General features: G+C 36.0%; 1 protein-coding gene across 1 annotated transcript in view; it reads right to left on the bottom strand.

Moving 5' to 3' along the window:
- Positions 1–1,750: 1,750 nt before the first annotated feature.
- Positions 1,751–22,701, bottom strand: part of SIM1 (SIM bHLH transcription factor 1) — a 78,488-nt gene continuing 57,537 nt past the window's right edge. Inside the window, exons 11-12 of the mRNA XM_015136983.3 lie at positions 8,197–8,599; positions 1,751–5,848 (exon numbers count right to left, since the gene is read on the bottom strand). Of these exons, the coding sequence (XP_014992469.1) occupies positions 5,118–5,848; positions 8,197–8,599 (1,134 nt within the window). The 3' untranslated portion in view covers positions 1,751–5,117. The remainder of the gene's footprint in view (positions 5,849–8,196; positions 8,600–22,701) is intronic.

Below are 22,701 nucleotides of genomic sequence, written 5' to 3'. Positions count from 1 at the left end.
GCAGCAAAGTTGCAATAAACAAAACTGTAAATGTTTGGTTTAAAATTAGCAATTAGGATTTCTTATGTGAACCATCATTTATTTATGTGTGTGTGTGTGTGTGTGTGTGTGTGTGTTATAATTGGATATGGCACATTTTCATGAATATGATATAAAAATCATATTTTTGTCTGTGTGTGTATGTGTGTGTGTGTGTGTGTGTGTGTGTGTGTGTGTTTGTATGCTTTCTGCATACAGTCCTAGAGAAGGAACTCTGAACAAACCCCTATTTGGCAATGACTACACTCTCACTTTTTGAGTTAAGCACTATCCATATAACCCTTGCAAGAAATTAGCACCACACAGAAATTTCCCCCAAGAATATTTTCTATGTCTGATACCTTTTGCATGTGTCCATAACTGTTCTGTCATTCATTTAAAATTTAGAAAGATAACTAATGTTTTATCCACAATAAGTTCCACAGTAAGAACTGGTTCAATAGATTTTTCTGTCTTGGACATAAATCCCTATTCACAAAAACTTGCCATTTACATGAAAGTTGAATCATTTACTTGGAGAACCATAGGATTTACATTCTTTTAAAAATCATTATGAAAACAGGATGTATGTCTACATCTATGATTTGAGTGAACTAGGGAACCAGATCTGGGCATTCAAACATTTTAAATCAGAAAGACTTCATTTGGTTGTATTAAAGTGTAAGCTATTCCACTAGGCCAGGTGAGTAACCCCAAAATGGTCAAATGCTCAATTTTCCAAATATCAGCATTCACTCTGTCACTTCCAAATACTACTAGGACTGATAGATTGCACTGAATATCTTAGTAATATCCTACTCTTGAAAGAAGAGCTATACAAATCAAATGTGTATTCAGAAGGTTTCTTTACCTGTGCTGCCGTCCATCAAACTTACTTGGTTTAGACCTTGAAGGCAGAAGTCTTGTATTTCACTTTAAAATGTCTATGCATATTTTCCAAATGGTCTTGTATTATAATTGATCCTCATCCCCCATAAGAAGGAGAAATAAAAATTGGAGCATATTATCTTTTTTTAGAAGATCCCCTAAAGTTTATTTTAAGTGGGATTCTTTACCCAGAGGCAGCATGTGACAACATGGTATAGAGTGAATTAAGAATAGTACCCAATGGAAAAATCTAGCCCTATAAAATATAACCAAGAAAGAGCAAGTGGTTTTTCTGTACAAATGCTGAAGGCAATCATTTATTGCATCTGGTCTCATTTTGAATGACACCTCAGCACTGTCATATTATCTTTTATCAGGCAATTACAGTTTAGTTAAACGAGCATAATATGACAAAAGACTTGTGGAGCTGAAGCACACCTAAATATCTGACCTGTAGTGACTGTGACATTAATATTATGCATCCCAAAATAACATATCAAATCTGTATATTCCCAATAACAATTTAAACAGAATTTTCCCAAGAAAGATTGGGGAAACATTCATTTACTTCTTTGGTCATCCAAATTTTTAAAGTAGGTATGGCAGGTGAAATGGGCAGTAAAGATACTTATTATTACTAGAAAGCAGAATTCTACAAAACCATGAGTTATGTTTTACCTAATGAACTGATACATATTATACCGGTAATTGGATAGAGCACATTTTTATGTATCCCCAAGGTGATATAAAAATCATACTTCTCCATCTATTTCAATCAAATTTCATATGTCTCAACATTTGGCAAAGTTATGGAAATCAAGAATTAAAACTAAAGCCACATTAATTTTAACTGATTAAATTATCAGGAACATATTTATTCTATATACTATTTTTAAAAGACATAGATGACATTTTCATCATGAGGAAGTATGTTCCTGCACAGAACAAAATAATGTAGATTATAAACACATTTTAACACATTCACATGTATATTAAGAAGGTACATTGTCATCAAATGTCTTAACTTACCTTGGGTCATTTTGTGATAATCATGCCATATTGCAAAAAATGTAAGCTATACAATACAGTGAGTTAATATGATATTTTATGTAATGTAATAAAGCTGCTACGATAAAATTATTGACATTCAGTAAATTTTAAAATGGTTATGTACTTAAAACTGGGTCAATCTACCAAAATTTTGAATCAAGATATAATTTAGTTAATTCTGTATTCCCTTAAAAATATTGGTCATGTCATTTTGAAGACCATTATTCCTTCTGATTACTCTCATCTCATCTGTGAAATTCATAATTTCTTCCTTTCACCAGTTAACTATCTTCCATATAAAAATTCCACTGAAATTCCTTTAGTGACAGCCTTTTCTTTAATATCAGTTCATTTTCCCTGGTTCTTAAGTTTCCAGTACTTTTAGTTTCTGTCCCTGGCACATTTGGTAGAAAGTATAGCCACCAGAAATACCCATCTGTGAAAATTATCTTTCCAAAATACACCACATTCATCAAATATTTTTGTCTTCCAAACATTTATCAATCTACAGAATTCTACAAAACCGTTAGCATTCTTAAGACATTACTTCATGTTGCAAACTGATCAAAACTCCATTTGATGTATTCCAGGATTTCTCATAAATAATTTTCTCAAAATTACTAAATACTCTTGTTTGTATCATTCAAAATTTAGTTTTTATTGTACAGTCACCCCTTGGTATAAACAGGGAGTTGGTTCCAGGACCACCCCCATATAACTAAATTCTCACATGCTCAAGTCCTGCCGTTGGCCCTGTGGAGCTCGTTTATACAAAACATCAGCCCTCTGTGTACTCGGGTTTCACATTTCTCCAAATACTGGGTTTTTGATCTGCATTTGATTGGGAAAAAAAAAACAACCACATATAAGTGAATCTGCACAGTTCAAACCCATGTTATTCAAGGGTCAACTGCACTTTGAATTTTTTGAAAATATATATAACCACTAACTTTCTCACTTACTTGCACTTTTTTGCATTTACAGCACAAATGTTAACATTATCTAATTTTATGTAGCCTCTTCTTGCATACACAAACAACCCAATATTCATCTTTCATATTATCATTCAGATTGTCACCTACCTATGGACTGTCAAAGAACTGTGTGTTAAATGATGAAAATATACTACTAATCCCTGAGTATTCAATTTCATGTTCTGTTTCCAAAATTATGTTAAGTTCTTCCAGTACATTCCCCTCCTTAAATATGGCAAGAGTTTTGGGCATGAGACTCCTAGGAAATATTATCTATGAAATTTCTCTAATCACTTATATCATTTTGCTTTAATTACTAAAGAATAGTGCATTAAATAAATCTTGATATTTTTCTTCCTTGTCATAAATTTCTACCAACTACATTTTGGCTAAATCTAGAAAGTTAACTGTAACCTGCCTAAAGGAGCCCACACACCTGCTTAAGTCACAAAGCATCTAAACTTCTGTGTACAGAAAAACCAGAATGATCAGTCTTGACAACTCATAGCAGAGAGTTAATTAGGTAATAAGTTCAGTTCTGCTCTATCACAGAACATGGAACGTTAGGGCTGCCTTACAAACCAGGAAATTAGAGCCCAGGCATGGTGAATGATACAACTGTGATCGCAAAATTAAGTTATAGGTAGGGCCAAAATTAGAATCCAGAGATCTAGTCAGCTGCCTTTCTACTATACCACACAGATGTAAGACCAAGTTTGTTGTTTACCAACAATAAGGAAAATAAACATTTTGCCTATTCCTTCAGAGTACTGCTCTTAGCTTTTAACTACTTGTCTATCAGCCTAAGCTTTCATCTTAGACCCTCGCCTGAGGCTTTCCACATGTTGTTACACTGGCACATACGTGCTTTGAAACGTTTTCAAACACTTACGCTGCTGTCATGTAGCAATTCACTGGTTTTCCTTTTATTTTTGAATGTATCAGTCTTTTTTCTGGGCGAATTGGTTTGAATTTTTTTATTTAGTTGGTTTTCCAAGCAAACCCCAAATATCTCATTTACTTATGCTGAGCCTTTAAATTGTGTCTTTTGAGATATCATTTTATTTCACTCTGCCTCTGGCCTTTCCATATTCATAGAACTTCTTCCAATTGAGCACACCAGGTTTTTGATGTGCGTCCCAACATCTCAGTGTTTTTACTTAGAAAAACCCTTAGCGCCATGTCAGTGCAATCCTCGTCCTTGTCTAACTGAAAAGCAAGGTGAAAAATTACCTCTTCCTGATTTTTTATAATGGATACCAGTTGAAAACTCATTTTTGCACCATATCCAGAACCATTTCTCTAATTTATGCCTGAACCAAATGAGCTGGCTGATTTGAAACCACAAAGAAGTCAGTTTATAAGATGTATCTCTCTCTTTCTCAGTTATTTTGGGAACAGAAATTTCTTTAAGAAGTTTAGGCCGGGCGCGGTGGCTCAAGCCTGTAATCCCAGCACTTTGGGAGGCCGAGACGGGCGGATCACGAGGTCAGGAGATCGAGACCATCCTGGCTAACACGGTGAAACCCCGTCTCTACTAAAAAATACAAAAAACTAGCTGGGCGAGGTGGCGGGTGCCTGTAGTCCCAGTTACACGGGAGGCTGAGGCAGGAGAATGGAGTAAACCCGGGAGGCGGAGCTCGCAGTGAGCTGAGATCCGGCCACTGCGCTCCAGTCTGGGCGACAGAGCGAGACTCCCTCTCAAAAGAAAAAAAAAAAAAAGAAGTTTAGTGTGATAGAGTCCAAGAAAATTACCCATTTTTTATGTATTTACATTACATAGCCTGTATTTCCATATGTAAAATGTATACCGCAGTTTGTAAGTAATAGTTTGTGTGTATGAGGATCACTGGATAGTCACAATGCAATGTTGTCATTCATCAGTCCTCTCACGTGGTATATATGCACACTTGATCTACATGAATATTTTTCTGTTCAAAATTTATCTCTTCTGGTTCCCATATAATTAGAGGGGAAATTTGTGTATTCAATTTAGCTTCATTTTCTGTGTATAACCCTGAATGCTAGTGCTATGTTTTCTTTGATTTTATAGGAACACGTATCAAATACCCAGTAACTTAAGTTACCCTCTCTAACACTCTGTGGCATAGTAAATGCTGGTAATGGGGTATTAAACTATAAATACGTTTCAAAGATCCTTAAAGAACAAAATATTTCAGCAAAACATCAGCTTCCATTGGTTATTATAACAGATGTTCCCTTGTGTCCTTGTGCTGGGTCTGGTTGCATCCTTAGATGGGAAGTTACATCAAAGTGTGAGCCATTACAGCCCAAGGAATAGTTTCTAATGGTTTCACTGTCATATAAGTGCTCCAGGGCGTATCCAGTTAATGTGTAAGCATGCTTATCAAAATACTGCCGGTGAGAGCCAAAGCAGTTTGGAGAGACAGTAGGGTGGTCTCCTGCTGTCTGATGAGGAGATATATCCGAATGCAGATAGTCTTTAGCTAGGATCAAACTGGATTTTGAAATGCGATCCGAATTGGGACTACTTATCCGTGATAGTGTGGTGGGACTGTTGTCATAGTCATTTTCATGGGGGCTCAACATTTTTCCCTCTCTCTGCTGGATGTGGTCACAGGGTGAAGTGTTGGCAAGAGCAGAGCTGTGGCAGACTTCACCTGTTGGTGGGGGCTGTTGGTAGTTTGCAAAACAGAGGGAGTGTTTTTTCCCTGCCCCATTAATGGAAGCCAGTTGGTCTGAGGGGGCTTTCCTTAGCTGTAATCTGTTCTCTTCTTCTTTAATCATTTGCTGGGTGGCTCTTATAAGAGTTTCAATTTTGCTGGGTTCATGTGGGCTACTTTGATACTGCTCAGTACGATATCGGTCACCTGATTCACTGGCCGACCCAGGGTCTGGAGAACTGACCACACTATCTTCATCCCAATGACCTCGCCCTAGAAATTAGAAAAAGTCCAAAGTAAGTGATCTCAGAATTCACCCTCAAAAATAAATATATTTCATTTTCCTATTGAAATAAACTTTATATCTTTCATTTTTAATATGTGCACCAATATTTGAAATAGGCACAGGCTCACATGATAGAGTGTCAACTCTCTGTACTGGATTCATATAAAATCAGTGAATTTTAAATGCAGACCAAGTTTATAACAAGTTTCTTAGAAGATAAACCTTGTTCGTTGTGAATTACAATTAGCAAAATGGTAAAGTGTGTTTATACTTCTCTATGGATGTATGTTATTAGACTTTTCTGACAGGAAATAAGAGGAGGATGCATAGAATTTGGTTTACGTTATTCACTAGAGCACTGTCACGTTAAATTGATGCTTGGAAAATGTTTTCAATTGGATTTGAGGGAAATAATTATATAGGCTGAACTATTCTCTCACTTCCAAATAAATAACCTAAAATGTTAATATTGCTAAATATATCTTAAGTAGAGTTAAAATAAAGCCCTAATATATCTTAAGTACAGTTACAATAAAGCTCTAATATTCATTTTTAGAGTATTTGAAGGTTAAAAATATACATCTATTCACATAGATATATATGTAAGCATGGATGGATATAAATGAAGACTATAGGTATAGATACAATCTTGCCCAAATAAAACATAAATACCATCTTATCAAATTTGGTGGTAAACATCTCAGCTTCACAGGTAATCATATAGTAACTCAGGTACCTTAGATTGTTTTTGAAGTAAGGTAAAGAATAAGGCCGGGCAAGGTGGCTCACATCAGTAATCCCAACACTTTGGGAGGCCCAGGTGGGTGGATTACCTGAGGTCAGGAATTCAGTACCAGCCTGGCCAACATGGTGAAACCCCATCTCTACTAAAAAATACAAAAATTAGCCAGCCATAGTGGCAGGCACCTGTAATCCCAGCTACTAGAAAGGTTGAGACAGGAGAATTGCTTGAACCCGGGAGGCAGAGGTTGCAGTGAGCCGAGATTGCGCCACTGCACTCCAGCCTGGGCGACAAGAGCGAAACTCTGTCTCAAAAAAAAATTTTTTTTAAACAATAAGGAAAGAAATAAAATATGGAGGAGTAGTGCATCCAAAGTATATTCCATAAACCAAATTATTCTCAAAACAGTCTGAAGTCAATATAAAAAGAGAGAAGAGAAACAAGTAGGAATATATGAAAGCTGTAAATTGCCTAATCAGCAGAGAAAGCCTGGATCACACTATTCATTGCTTTCCTTTTCTCTTTTCTTCTTGTTTTATTTCTAATATTTTCCTCCAGACCCTGTAGGTTAAGCCAGGATTTTCACTTAACTCTATTCTTTGGCAAGTAATTGCCCTTTGCTCTGGGTTTCCATTACCAGTCGACCAAACTAGGGATACTCAAAGTAAAATCAGAAAAATAGAAAGCAAGAATAGAAACAGATTAAAATTACTCAGCTTCTGAGTGGTATTTGACAGGAAGGTTTATTAATGGAAAGAATATTGCCTAGCACATTTCTCATTCTAAAGACAAAAGTAGTAGTATTGGGGCCTTCAGATCAATCCTAATGTCACTGGCTTTTAATGAAATAGGAAGGATTCCAAAGACCGGTCTGGACCCAACCTTGGAATGGACGGAATGAACTCTCCTTAACCAGTTTACTTTGAAATGAACAAAGGGAAGCATTAGCAACAATCAAGGCTTTAGCTATGGTGCCCATTTCAATGTGTTTATAAAGCTGTATAATTATCCCAAGGTGAAAATTCCAGTGCATTCTACATATTGCTTCATCCTTTGCTCACGGGATCATCATTGTGGGTTGTCATAATGATGGGGAAAGAACGGGAAGTTACTGGCATTTAATGCCCAGAAAGGTTAAACATCTGTGATATGTGTGACTGTCCATAAAACAAAGACTGGCCGTCTCCAACATATCAATAGTGCCCTCATTCAGAAACACTGCTATGACCAAATGAGCCTACAGACTGTTCAAGTTCACATTTGAAGCATGCAAATACAAAAGAAAATAATGCAAGAGGAATGTAAATGCGTACACACTACGAATTCAATAGACATATTCAATAATAAACTACATAATTTCAATACTTTCTGATGTTTAAAATAGGAATCTTTTTATTCACTTGTCAAAACTAAATGTATTTGGCAAATACTAGCAAAATTCATAACAGAGTGAACTTTTTAAAAAAATCCCATGGGTTCTGATTTGTAAATCAAAGAAGAGAACTATTTGGTCATTCACTCTAGTGTCACAATATGATGAACCTGCCCAGGGCCTAAAGCTTGGAGTTCGGGAACCCTTTCGCCTGCTCTTACCATGGATCCTGTGGACTGAAGCGATGTGAGGCATGCTGTTTTCATAGGCTTCTCTGCTTTCCGGGGAGGCCTTGGTCAGGGGCAAGGCTGCGCGAGAGCCCCACCAGGGCTCCCTCCCGGCCTGCGGCGTTCCCAGGAAGTACCTGCCTGCCTCACACAGGCCTCCTTCACAGGCCTGGGTATGGAAATGCCTCTCTTCCACCAGCCTGGAATGGTCAAGCGCAAAGCCATAGCAGAGAGAGCTGCGGTCCGAGAACTGTCTGTAGGCGCACGATGCATCGTGCTGGGAGCCAGGCCTGTCGGCGGGGTCCAGAAGCTGCGGAGAGGCCGTGTCGGTCAAGGGACTTCCGCCCCACTGGCTGTCATGATCAGATTCCGATCTTTCCGTGTGAAATCCCGAATACTGAAATCGAGTAGGGGAGAAAAGTTCATTTCAAAAATCGATCAATCAGTAAGCGAAAACAAACAAACAAACAAAAAACAGCTTTTATTTACTCTACAAGCATCCTTAAGTTCTAATTGTCCTGAGGTCGTCAAAATAAGCGTTGCTTTGGCATCATGGCTTGGTGCACACCTAGTTAGGTGTGCACACCTAACTTGGAATTACTTAATTCATTATGATGCTTCCAAAGAAAATCCTTTTGGCTGCTGAAAGCAGGAGATAAAAATAATAATGACAACCATCGACTGAAGTACTAGGCCCTGAATGAAGTGCCTTATATGAACTATCCACGTAGCTCCTATAGGAAACCCTTAATGGCGCTATTAGTATCCCCAGTTTATGGATAGAGAAGCTAAGGCTCAGAGAGAGAAAGTGATTTGCCCAAAGTCACAGTGTTAGCAGGTGACAGAATGAAGATTATTCAAACCCAGGTTCTTCATCTACCCTGACAGTATTGCCAAAGAGAGATTCCAAGTAAGTTCCATATTTTATTTCTATTTGCCTTCTACGTTTTTTGTTGTTGTTGTTGTTTGTTTGTTTTTTGTTTTTTTTTGTTTTTGACAGGGTCTGGCTCTGTCCCCGACTGGAGCGCAGTGGCGTGATCATGGCTCACTGCAGCCTCCATCTTCTGGGCTCAAGCAACTCTCCCAACTCAGTCTCCTGAGTAGGTGGGATCACAGGTGTGCAAACATGCACAGCTAATTTTTAAATTTTTGGTAGAGACAGGGTCTCACTTTGTTGTCCAAAGTGGTCTTGAACTCTGGAGCTCAAGCAATTCTCCCACCTCAGCCTCCCAAAGGGCTGAGATTACAGATATGAGCCACAACACCCAGCCTACATTTTTTCTTAATTAAAACAAACAAACAAAAACCTAAGGTTTAAGGCACCAATGTCCTGAAACTTAATCTTCAAACTTGACTGTTAACTCTCTGAAGGCCCTGCTGGAGAGATGGCAGAATAGTTAATAAGTGCTTACATAATTCAATTGCAATGTAACTCTTAAGAAGTCTTGTCCCATATAAGAGCTGGGCCTATTCACTAGCATTTGCCTCTTGTTTAGAAGATAAAACTTGAAATATGCATAGGGTCACCAGAAAATAACAAACTACAGGCATTGCTGTGCCTTGTTGGAATTAAATGGCTTATCTACTCCCAGACTATTTGGTCAGGTTTTGAAAGAAAATATAAAATGCTTGGTAGATCTCCCTCAAAAGTGTGCTCAGTTTGAAGGCCCTCATGAGCCACTAAAATCAGTAATATAATAATAATTTTTACCAGTTTTGGGTTGCCTAGTGCCAAACAATTCTAGGTACTGTAAAGAGATTACCTACTATGATAATGATGGATGCCATTTATTGAGAGCTTACTATGTGTCTGGCAATATGCTAATCATTCCATATACATTTCATCATTTAATCCTCACAACCACCTGAACATAATACAGCTCCATTTAATAGAGGAAAAAAGGACATTACTACAAGTTTTAATAAGATGCCACAGCCACCTCACAGTCTATCTGGTCTCAAAGCCTGCACTTAAAACCATGATTTTACATTTCAGATAAAACACTGTTAAGGAAGAAAGGAGAGAAAAAATGATCCAATGTTAGGGAGATTTGCAAAGAAGGAGCAGGAACTGTTTCACAGTCCCAGGAACCAAAATACAAGTCCATTTTAGACTTCTATTTCTTACCCCAGAATAAACAGGAGTGGGCATGTTGGTGTTGTGGAGGGAAGAAGAAGAATTCCTAGTCTCCACTGCTGTTCCCTTGTCACCCACGATGAGAACTTCACAGGACAAAACAAACCTTCCCCTTACCAGTAGGCCCACCCTGTGGGAATAAGAATCCTGCCTCTTCCCATTTCAGTACAAAGAGGCATCTCAGCCGAGGGCTCTTGGGGACAGAGAGATGAACTACACAGGTTCCTCTGGGGAACCTCCAAAGTATGCCAATATGGCATGCTCAGAACAGAGTCCTGTGCAAATTCCAGGTCGAAATTTTTCCTTTGCTATTTCTAATTATTACTTTAATTATTTTCCACATGCACATATGGTCTATCACTATATTCCATCAAGAAAAAAAATTAGAAAATCCACCTTCTCTCCCTGCAGGGTTGTAGGATAGGAGACATCAAGGCATCCTGGGACTCGGATCCTATATCATGCCTTCCACATGCCATCATCCTCTTCTCCCAGTGAACCCAGACTCTCTTTTCACAAGATACCACCTTCACTTTCACCAAAGCAGGGCTGGCGCTTCCTCACCTTACTGAGTGGGGATCCAAGTGCTATACATGTACATGTGTTCCTTGAGAGTACCATCCATGTGCTTGCCTCAGAGAAACTCAGACCATCAGTGTTATTCCAAGCTAGGAGTTGCCCAGATTCTGCTTGTTTTTATAAAAGTATAAACTAGGTCTATTTCTGAGGTACTCCAGTCAAGACTTTTGAGCCCTGTTAAGAGGGGGAAAAGCTTTCCCTGAGTGCGTATGGGAAAGTGCTATTGGCGCAACAGAGAAGAACATTCTGTCCTTCAATCAAATGAAAATTCAACAAAAGACAACCTGGGCATACAGGAGGTATACATTTCAAGAGTACCCAAAGAAGAATTGAAGGATAAGCCTCTTGTCAATAGGCAGGAAACCACAACAACACCAAATGCATTGCCCTGAGATATTCAAGCAGGCAGAAGTTGGGTGGTTCAGTTAGTCCAAGACCTCACACTGCTTAGGAGATACAGAGGAAAAACCTCACAGTAAACCTTTTTTTTCAAGACCTATAAATTTACACCAGTGGGCACCATCAAAACTCTGAGCCACATTCATCCCTTTAAAATGAACTGCACTTGGTGTAAACTCTGTTGAGGACACTACAGCCGCATTACTTGATCCAAAATGTTTCAGGTATTCATTATATATTTGAGAAAAGAGAGAACGCAGAAAGAGAGGAAGGTACAATGAATGAATACTGCATAAAAATGCAGTAGTGGGTTAGATTAGACTTTATCTAACTTGTCTTTCAGCTCTACTACTCTTTACAATATAATAACTATTTGGTATCCTTTTTAGTGTTGAAATGTTTGAGTCCTGTGCTTGTCCCTACATCTCAGTTATTGGAAGAAAATAATTATTGAGAACAATAATCCAAGTCTATAAATTTTTATTGTCATAATTATAAAAAGAAAGTTATTGTGTAAAAATTATAATTTTACTATAATGCCTATTTTTCCTCCAAGTATCCTGTTATGACACAATTTCATTAGGAATTACATGCTGCCTTTTGGTCAATAAATTATTGCATTCTAGAGGCTTCTGAGTTTGAAGGATAATGGCAACCACTGTAATCTGGATCTGTCCACACATTCTGCCCTCAAAACCTATAAAGTCATTAAGAAGCACAAATTAAGTCACGCATTACCCATACTATCAGCATTACTTGGAGGCAGAAAATGTGACAAACTTCAAATATGCTCAACTGATTTTTGACAATTCAGTGAAGGAAACATAAACTTCTCAGCAAATGGTGCTAGAGTAATTGGATATTCATAGGCAAAAATCAAATAAATCTCAACCTAAGTGTCACAGCTTATATAAAAAAATAACTTAAAAGGTTCACAGACTTAAATGTAAAACATAAAATTATAAAACTTTTAGAGAATAACATAAAAGAAAATCTTCAAGGTCTAGGACTAGGTAAGGAGTTTTTAGACTTGAAAACAAAAACAGAATCCATAAAAGAAAAAAAAGATAAATTAAACTAGATCAAAATTAAAAATTTTTGCTCCAAAAAAGACCCCATCAGCCGGGCGCGGTGGCTCAAGCCTGTAATCCCAGCACTTTGGGAGGCCGAGACGGGTGGATCACGAGGTCAGGAGATCGAGACCATCCTGGCTAACATGGTGAAACCCCGTCTCTACTAAAAATACAAAAAACTAGCCGGGCGAGGTGGCGGGTGCCTGTAGTCCCAGCTACTTGGGAGGCTGAGGCAGGAGAATGGCGTAAACCCGGGAGGCAGAGCTTGCAGTGAGCTGAGATCCGGCCACTGTACTCCAGTCTGGGTGACAGAGCGAGACTCCATCTCAAAAAAAAAAAAAAAAAAGACCCCATTAAGAGGATGAAAAGACAAGCTATAGGAAGGGATAAAGCATTTACCGACTACATATCTAACAAAGGACTAGCCTCTAGAGTATATACCGAACTCCCAAGACTCAACAAGAACAACAAAAAACGGTGAAAGATATGAAGTGGCACTTCACTGGGTAGGATATACAGATGGCAAATAATCATATGAAAAGATGTTCAACATCATTAGTGACTAGGATGATGCAAATTAAAACCACAATGAAATATCACAATACACCTATCAGGTTGGCTAAAATAAAAAATAATGACAACACCAATTGCTGGCAAAGATGTAGGAAAACTGGATCACTCATACAAAGCTGATGGGAATATAAAATGGTGTACTTACTCTAGAAAACAGTTTGGCAGCTTCTTAAAAACTAAATGTGCAATTACCACATGTAATCCTGGACATTTATCCCAGAGGAATAAAAACTATATTCATATAAAACTTGCACACAAATATTTATAGCAACTACCTCTCTGCACTTCCAAGTCCACTTTAATTGTTTCCTTTCTTTTTCAATGTGGCAAAATACACATAACATAAAATTTACTATCATCCATTTTTAAGTATACAGTTCAGTGTCATTAAGTACATGCATGGTGCCATGCAACCATCACCACCATTCATTTCCAGAACTCTTCATTTTACAAAACGGAACTCTGTACCCATTAAACAATAACTCCCCATTCCCTCTTCCCTTCGGTTCCTAACAACACCATTCTAATTTCTGTGTCTATTACTTTGACTATTCTAGGTACCTCACATAAGGAAATTTGTAGAGTATTTGTCTCTTCGTGACTGGTTTATTTCACTTAGCATTATGTTCTCAAGGTTCTTCCATGTTGAAACAGGTGTTAAAATTTCCATCCTTTTTAAAACTGGAGAGTGTTCTATTGTATATACCACAATTTGCTTATCCATTCACCCATTGATGACATTTGGGTTGCTTCTACCTTTTGGCTATGAAGCTACTATGAACATGGATGTACAAATATGTCTTTGAGACTCTGTTTTTAATCCTTTAGGGTATATAACCAGAAATGGGATTGCTGCATCATACGACAATTCTATTTTGAATTCTTTGAGGACCTGCCATGCTGTTTTTCATAGAAGCTGCACCATTTTACATTCCCATCAATAGTACAACGGGTTCCAATTTATCTACATCCTCACCAACACTTGTTATTTTGTGTGTGTGTGTAGTAGCAGTAGTAGTGGTAGCCATCCTAATGTGTGTGAGATAGTGTCTCATTGCAGTTTTGATTTGCATTTCTCTAATGATTAGCAATGTTAAGCATCATTCCGCATGCATATTGGTCATTTGTAAATCTTTGGAGAAATGTCTATTCAAGTCCTTTTCCCATTTTTTAATTGAGTTTCTTTTGTTGTTGTCATAGCTTTATTTTTAATAACCAAAAACAACAATTAAAAAAATGAACTATTGATACATGCACCAATGTGGATGAATCTCCAGTGAATTATGCTGAGTGAAAAAAGTCAATTCCAAAAGGCTGTATGATTCCAATTCTACAACATTCTTGTAATGACAAAATTACAGATATGAAGAACAGATTAGTGCTTGCTGAGGCTAATGACAAAAGCAGGAGCAGGAGAGAGGTAGATGTGGTCGTAAAAAGGCAACATGAGGAATCCTTGTGGTAGTGAAATTGTTCTATATGATGATAGTAACAATGCAATATCCTGGTTTTGATACTGTACTACAGCTTTGCAAGATGTTACCACTGGGGAAACCAGATAATGAGTAAATGGGCACTTTCTGTGATACCTGCATTTTAATTTAGAAATATATCAAAATTACAATTTGATTAAAAACAGAAAAATAGACAAATCAAGAAAACACATTAAATATAGCATAATGCATACAGTAAATATTAAATAATATGACAGCAGTGAATCGAACATATCAAACCCATCAATAAATGTGAATTGGCTTAAATCACCAATTTTAAAAAAGAATTTTCTGATAATTTATAGAGCAAACCCAATTCTATACTGATCATGTGACATACCTGAAACAGTTTCAAAAGGCTAAAACTAAAGGAAAAGGCAAACATAAACAAAGCAAATGTAGACAATAAGAAACCAAGAGTTTGGATTGTAAAACCAAGCAAAGTAGAATTTAGCCTTAAAAAAAAGCAGTAAATAAAACAAACATAACAAAAGACATTTTATGTTGCTAAAAGCCAGAATTCACAATGAAGATAGAAATGTTATGAATATTTATGCATCAAATAACATTGCAATGCCATCTATATGAAGCTTAGGAGATACAAAGGAGATATAGAAACACTGACAAATAAAAGACTAACATACCACTCTCAGTAACAGAGTAAAGTGAATTTTAAAAATAATAAAGACTACAGAAGACTTAAAAAAAACGAAAATCAATCAGTTAAATTGTATGGCTATATATCACTTCAAATACTGATAATAAAGAAGAAACCTTCTTGATGTAGATGCCCAATCATCAAAATGGAGCAAATATTAGGTCACAAAGAAAACTTCAGCAAATTTCATGGAATAGAAATACAAACAACACCCTCTGATCACAATGCATAAAAATGGAAATTAAAAACAAAATTTAAAAAAAAACCCTTCGACCCGAAAAAAAAAAAAAAAAAAAAAAAAAAAAAAAAAACTTTTAAATAACCTTTGGGGAAAATAGGCAACCACAAATTATGTAAATTAAATACAGAATTCTGTAGGTAAAAGCTACATATCCAGACCTATGAGATCCACAGTTTTGAATAGCTTTACATAGGAATGATAGGGACATATCAAAACGACACAGGAGCCAGCTGGAAGGAAATCCCTCCGGCCAAATACAGAAAAACTTAAGCAAAAGTAAACGACAGTAATGAATAAATTGTAACCCACTAAATAAACCTATGGGTCCAAACTGATAAACAAACTAGCTAATAAATAGGGAAACATAAACGAATCTTCCTTACAGGAGAGTGCCAACTGATAAATACGGAGGGAGTAGTTGAGTTAGAAAATAAACATTTTGCAATCACCTCGGTAAAGATTTATTTGGGCACAGATGATCATGGATGATAAATCTCGGGGAAGAACTGTTGAGAAATAGGCTATTTTTATGGTCTTAAAGGGTTTCCCCACAGATTGCTTTTTAATTAGAAGGGGAAAAAAAAAGTTATACAGTAAAGAAACCAAATGATACTTTCACCAGGTGATCAAAATTAACATCACCAACCAAGTCAGAGCAGATGGACATTATGTGCCTCCGGATGTGACAGACACTCTGAAGACACAACCTCACTGATGAAGTATTCCAGTGGATAATGTATAACCAGAATCTAACCATGAAGAGGCAGCACACAAACTCAAACTGAAGAACATTCTGTAAAATAACTGGGCTGTGTTCTTCAAAAATGCCAATAACATGAAAGAAAAGTCCAGGCTAAAGAACTATTCAGATTAAAGGAGATGAAAGGGGCGTGAAAATTAAATGTAATATAGATTCCGGGACTGAGTCTTGTACTAGAGAGGAAATAACAAATGCTATTGGGGACATTACTGGAGAAATCTTACATCTTACACCTGTAAGATTAGATAAAAATCATCTTATGAATGTTAAATACTCTGATATTGATAATTGTGCTGTGGTTATATAAGAGACTATTCTTGTCCTTAGGAAATACACATCGATGTATTAAGGTTTAGGTAGAGGCATGATATATGTAACCTACTCTAAAATGGTTCAAAAAAATAAATAATAATGAGGGCAGAGGGAAGGGAAAGAGAAAAAAAATGATAAGGCAAATGTGGCAAAATGCTAAGCACTGGTGAACCTAGTGTACAATTATACTATTCTTGCAACTTTTCTTGAAGTATGTAATCATTTTAAAATAAATATTTGAACATCAGAAAAATCCCATATAGTAAACATATCTTATTTTTATACAATCATTTCGGACAAAGCCTTTTCTTAAACAACATTTTTCTGAAGAAATGGAAACTTGTTTTAATAAAGCTATAATTTAATTGTTTAAATACCTTTGTTTTTATTTCTGACTATTAATATTTTGCATATGAAAATATAAAGTTATCAACCAGGAATTTCAGTACAAATAAACCTTGGATTCAGACATGGGCGCATCCTGATCTACTGCCATTTGATATGACTTGTGCAAAGGATCACTTTTCTTGGGCCTTGGTTTTCCCATTTGTAGAACAGGAACACACTACCTTATAGGATTGCAGTAAGAATCAAATAAATAATACATATAACAGCACTAAAAAATACAAATGGTACAGATATGCATGTGTCAAGTAAAGGTCATTGATTAATCACTTTCACTTAGGTAAACAGAAGTGGTTACCATCTTGTAAAAATTATTTTCTGCCATAGACTATATTGTCTAGAAAAACCATGTTTTCAGTACCATCTTATAGGCAGGTAAAAGATAAGATATATATGTTAAAGGGTTAAAAAAAATCAACATTCCCAACTGCAGAAAGCAATCAGGCCACTAGCCAGTCATCTAAATACTGGGGCCTTTTCTTCCAAATACTGCAGTTTTCAAAGCTGGAAAGTAGTTTGGTACCAACAGTTTTTATCATTTACACTTTGATTAAGAGCCTAAAGACGTGTCTTAAGAGTGGAGAGGAGGGAGAATCGTGGTCAGTTAGGTTTAATGCAAGCCTGTGGATGGTTCTCCTAGCCTTTCTTGGTATTGACACTATTTTTAAGTAAAACAGTCATGCTTTATGAGTTAGAGAGTATTTCCTCTTCTTTCTTTGAAAAGATAATAATGTTTTCTCCTATATTTGAAGCTGAGAAACTGAATGATTCCTTTATTTTCATTAGATTATGCCAATCAAGTAAGAAAGTTCAGTGAAAATCTAGCTTTAATTTTGCTGAAACCTCTTTCTTCTTAGAAAATTTTTTGTCATTCTGAATACTATGCACCTTAATTTACCTCAATTTCATATTTAAGTTTTAATTTTCAAAACAAGCATTCATTTTGCAAATTAAAATATGAGTCAGATGATGGATGCTCTTGTTCTCATGAAACATGCAACCAAATGCCATCCACCAAAGGTGGACTGAGGCTGGCAAGCAAAGAGCTCAAATGACTGCCAAAACTGGATTTCAGATGACATCCACAGTCCCCCAGCTCTCCTCTGGAATTCAGCTTATAACAGAATCCTTCCTTCTAGAAGAGACTGATAGTTCATCAGGTTAAAGGCCTGAGCCATCCCTCGGGGCTTAATATGCACCCAATGGGATCTATTTACAAAAATTCATTCTAACATTCATTCTAATATTTATTGAGTGACTGTTATTTGCAAGGCAGCATGCCAGGTAATAGGAGAAATACAGCCCCACCTTCAAGATGTTCACATTAAGAGGGATATAAACAATGAACAGAACATAACTTTAATACAATTTAGAAAAGGCAAAGACCTGAACAGAGAGGAAAACAAAATAGTTTAGGAGTTCAAAGAAGGAAAACATTACTGTTTCCTTTAGTAAATAGGTTATTTAGGAAAAAGGAAAAGAACTGTGACTTATTAAGTAGCAACTTACTATATTATCTTCTTATGCTAACTAATACCCATCACAGCAATAGTTACCATTATAAAACACTTGCTATGCATTAGTCACTATGCAGATTCCATAGACATTGTTTTATTAAATGCTAACAACATCTTTACAATATTATTAATCCCTTTACAGACATAACAAATAAAGTTCAAAAAAATTTTGCCCAAAGTTGCAGAATTACGAAGTTTAAGAGGGGACATGTAATTCCAGAACCCTTACTCTTTTCACTGTCCCATGCTTTGATATACTGTACTTAGATAATAAAGACAACGGTGTCCTACCCTCTATGCAGTAATAGATTTCAGGTTCCCAAGCATCTTTTTACAAAGGGGACTTTCTCCATCCTCTACACCCCTTAATCCCCACACACCCTTACGTATGTCCTCTAATCACTCAAACAGTCTCCTACCACAAGTACACCCATAGATATTCTTCTTTTAATTACGGTCATAAGATTCATTCCTGCTTCAACAGCATGTTCCAGACAGGTGCTCTGCATTCATCCGGATGTGGCAGCAACCACCCAGCCCAGGAAAAATGCCAGATGTTCTAACAATAGATGTCACAGTTATCTATTTTTATTCTGGCAGCTCATTGAGGTTTTTATCATTTATAGCTGTAAAATATATAAAGAGACCCTCTTCTGGTAAAGTCCTGTTTTTCATGAAAAACTTTCACTCTATCAGGCATGAGCAGCTTTCCTCTTGATTTGTGTCTGAACCATGAGAAAAAAAAAAAATCACAGATGCAGACTGCATTGTACTAAGAACATATGCATGCTTTTAAATCACTTTTATCTTTTTTTCTTTTACTAATGTAACCCTGAAACATAAAATATGTTCTTTTTTTTCATTCACTGTTATGGGAAGAACAGATGGTGAAAGGGTTAGATTAAAGTAATACAGCATGTCCATTAAAATAACCCCACTTCTCGGGATGCTTCCCTCAAACAGGAGTCCTGTTTACTATAAAGAATGGCTTTGACTTACACACATTGGAAATTGCCAGGAGTTTTCTCAAGGATAAACACAGGAGTAAGAGAAAAACTAATATCAGAATCAAATGTATTTTTAAATGACAATAATGCAACTTATTTTGCTAATCTGAGAGGTTGATGGAAACCATGTGCCTGTGATAATGTAACTGAACAGCAGTCAAATAATAAAGTTTATTTCTAACTGGAAAAATTTTAGTACCTAGAAAACACAACTAAATAAAACTGCAAAGAGAATATCAAGTAGAAATTATTTTCCACATTCCTGCACTCCTACAAATAATAGAAATGTTTGCTGTCATTTCATTTCTAATTTATTACCTTATTAATAAACAGCAAGAATAAATCTAATCTAATATATGTTAATAAAAACTAAGTATAATTTGATTTCTAGACAAGTCTCACAAATTTTTAGCATTGGAAAAGAACCCTCCTGAGATATGTTTGTGAAATTTAATTCAATTACATATAGTTCCTAAAGAATTAAGCTTTAAAAAAACTTCAAGAAAAGTTGGAGAATATATTCTAAAAGAAAAATTATATCAATCTTGAGTCACATTCCAGAGTTGAAGATAATTTGGCTAGAGGAACTGAGCAGTAAATATACCCATTTATACTATAAATAGTTAGATGGTAAATACTGAATCAAAATTCAGTTAATAGAAGTTTTAAATATTTTGGCCATTTCTTCCTTCATTTTAAAGAACAGCATGAATTATCAGCTTCCCAAAATCAATTTTAAAGTATTTATTCACAAGATTTTCCCCCATTATGTTATAATTTGATTCATTTATAGTTTAATCTATTATTTATTGTGACTTTTTTACCTTTTATCCACATTTTAGTCATATTTAGCTCAAAAGAAACATTCTGGCAAGAAAGCTTTTATACCTGTAAATTCTCTGATATATTTCATGAAGTAGAAACATGGGAAGTTTTAAAAATATGCCTCAAATGTGGTTTGAAATGTCATAGGCCTTCTCTTAATCCACCCCACCCCCCAAAAAAGTTACAAAAATGTTCCTGGGATTTGGTTAACTCATTTTTCTCACAGAAAAGTAACCATAGTCAACATCTCATTAGCTGTCAGGGTGATGTGCAGCTGGAAGGGAATCAGCACGCAGGATCCAGGGCTGGGTTTCCTTCAGTGTAACACTATAAGGAATCTCCTATAGGATTCCGTATGGAGAGAGTTGTTCCCAAACCATGAAATCTACAATCTATCCGTTTTGTAAATCAAAGGTGAAGTCTTAAAGACTTACAAGCATTTTCATTGCACTGAAAATTTTAATCAGGTAACAACAAATTAGAATAAATATTTAATTAAGTCCTTTATGTCATGGCATCCATGACTGCAAATGATTAAGTATATTCCAACTGGCATAGATAATATAGAAATAGTTCTAGCCTACTGGGTAAAATCCTGGATTTCCAGAACCAGTAGTACTAATTTTAATTTAAAGTAGCCCATCTTCCATGATGGGTTTCAGGCATGTGCCACAATCACTTTGCTCCTTTCACTGATGCTCTGACTCACTCTCTGATTTTCACATATAAGTGGCAGATTAAATGGGTTTGAATTAGATGGGTACAGGTGGTGCCACCTGCTCCAACCCCTCATTGCAGCTTTGTTTGGTCTTCCACTGCTTTATTCTGTGTTTGGACAAAGCATGGACTGCCCAAGCTGCTCTTGGGAATGTCCTAGAACTAGGCCAACAGATTGGCAGGCATATTACCAACTTTCTGCACACTGAAAGAGGAGGTCTATCAGATTTGTAATTTTGTAAAAAGAAATTGAAGCTTAACGGCCCTCCACCAAGTTGAGCAACTGTGAATGGAAGGATAAGTCTACCTTTTCTTCTTCTAAGTCCAGTACAGTAAACATGAGGAAAACTAAAATAATATAAACTATATAAACAATAGATATCAGAACTTTTCCTCAAGCCTTACTGCAGTATAATTGACTAATAAAATTGTATACATTTATGGTATACAGCACCATAAACTTAATGTAACTGTACATCGTGAAATGAATACCACAAACAAGTTTGTTAACACATTCATCACCTCACATCATTACCTTTTGTGTGTGTGTGGTGTGAAAACTTAACATTATTCTTAGCAACTTTCAAGTGTACAATACAATATTATTAACTATAGTCACCATGCTCTACATGAGATCCCCAGAACACATCCATCTTATACCTGAAAGTTTGTACCCTTTTGATCAACATCTCCCCATTTCCCCCACCCTCCAAGCCCTGACAACTAGCATTCTCTGTTTCTATGAGTTTGATTTTTTTAGATTCTACATATAAGTGAAATCATGTATATTCTACATATAGAATATTCTACATTTTTTAGATTCTACATATAAGTGTAATCTACATGTAAGTATTCATTTTTCTCTATGTGGCTTATTTCACTTAGCATGAATAACCATTTTGTTGCAAATGGCAGAGTTTCCTTCTTTTGTGGCTGAATAATATTTCATTGTATATATATATATATACACTTTTTAATCCATTCATACAGTATTCCATACATAAGTGAAATCATATAGTATTCATCTTTCTTTATCGGGCGTATTTCACTTAGCAGGTTGATTTATTTTGCTGCAAATGGCAGAATTTCCTTCTTTTGTAGCTGGATAATATTTCACTGTACATAGATATATTTTTTAATCCACTCATTCATCAATGAACATTTAGGTTGTTTCCATGTCTTCATTTTGAATAACACTGCAACGAACATGGGAGTGCAGACATCTCCTCAACATACTGATTTTTTTCCTTCAGGTATATAAGAAGTGAGGTTGCTGAATTGTATCATAGTTCTATTTTTAATTTTTTGAAGACCTTTCATACCATTTTCCATAATGGCTGTACCAATTTACTAACAGTGCCTGGCTTTCCCTTTTTTACACATCTTTGTCAACACTTACCTCTTGTCTTTTTTAATAATAGCCATTCTAACAGGTACAAGGTGATATCTCATTGAGGCTTTGATTTGCATTTCTCTGATGATTAGTGATGTTTAGCACCTTTTCATGTACGTGTTGACCATTTGTATGCCTTCTTCAGGAAAAGGTCTATTCAGGTCCTTTGCTCATTTTTAATCAAATATTTCCTTCTTCTTTTCTTTATTTTTTCTGCTTTTCTTTTTTGTTTATTTTGCTATTGAGTTATACAAGTTCCTCATATGTTTGTGATATTAACTCTTTACCAGATATATGATATGCAAATATTTTCTCTCACTCCAAAGGCTGCATTTTCATTATATCATTTCCTTTGCTATGTAGAAGTTTTTAGTTTGATGTACTCCCATTGATTTATGTTTGCTTTTGTT

The sequence above is a fragment of the Macaca mulatta genome, chromosome 4 (assembly GCF_049350105.2).
Source record: "Macaca mulatta isolate MMU2019108-1 chromosome 4, T2T-MMU8v2.0, whole genome shotgun sequence".
NCBI classification, from domain to species: Eukaryota; Metazoa; Chordata; class Mammalia; order Primates; family Cercopithecidae; genus Macaca; species Macaca mulatta.
Note: the sequence above shows the minus strand (reverse complement) of the source record. Positions and strands in the feature narration are given on the sequence as shown.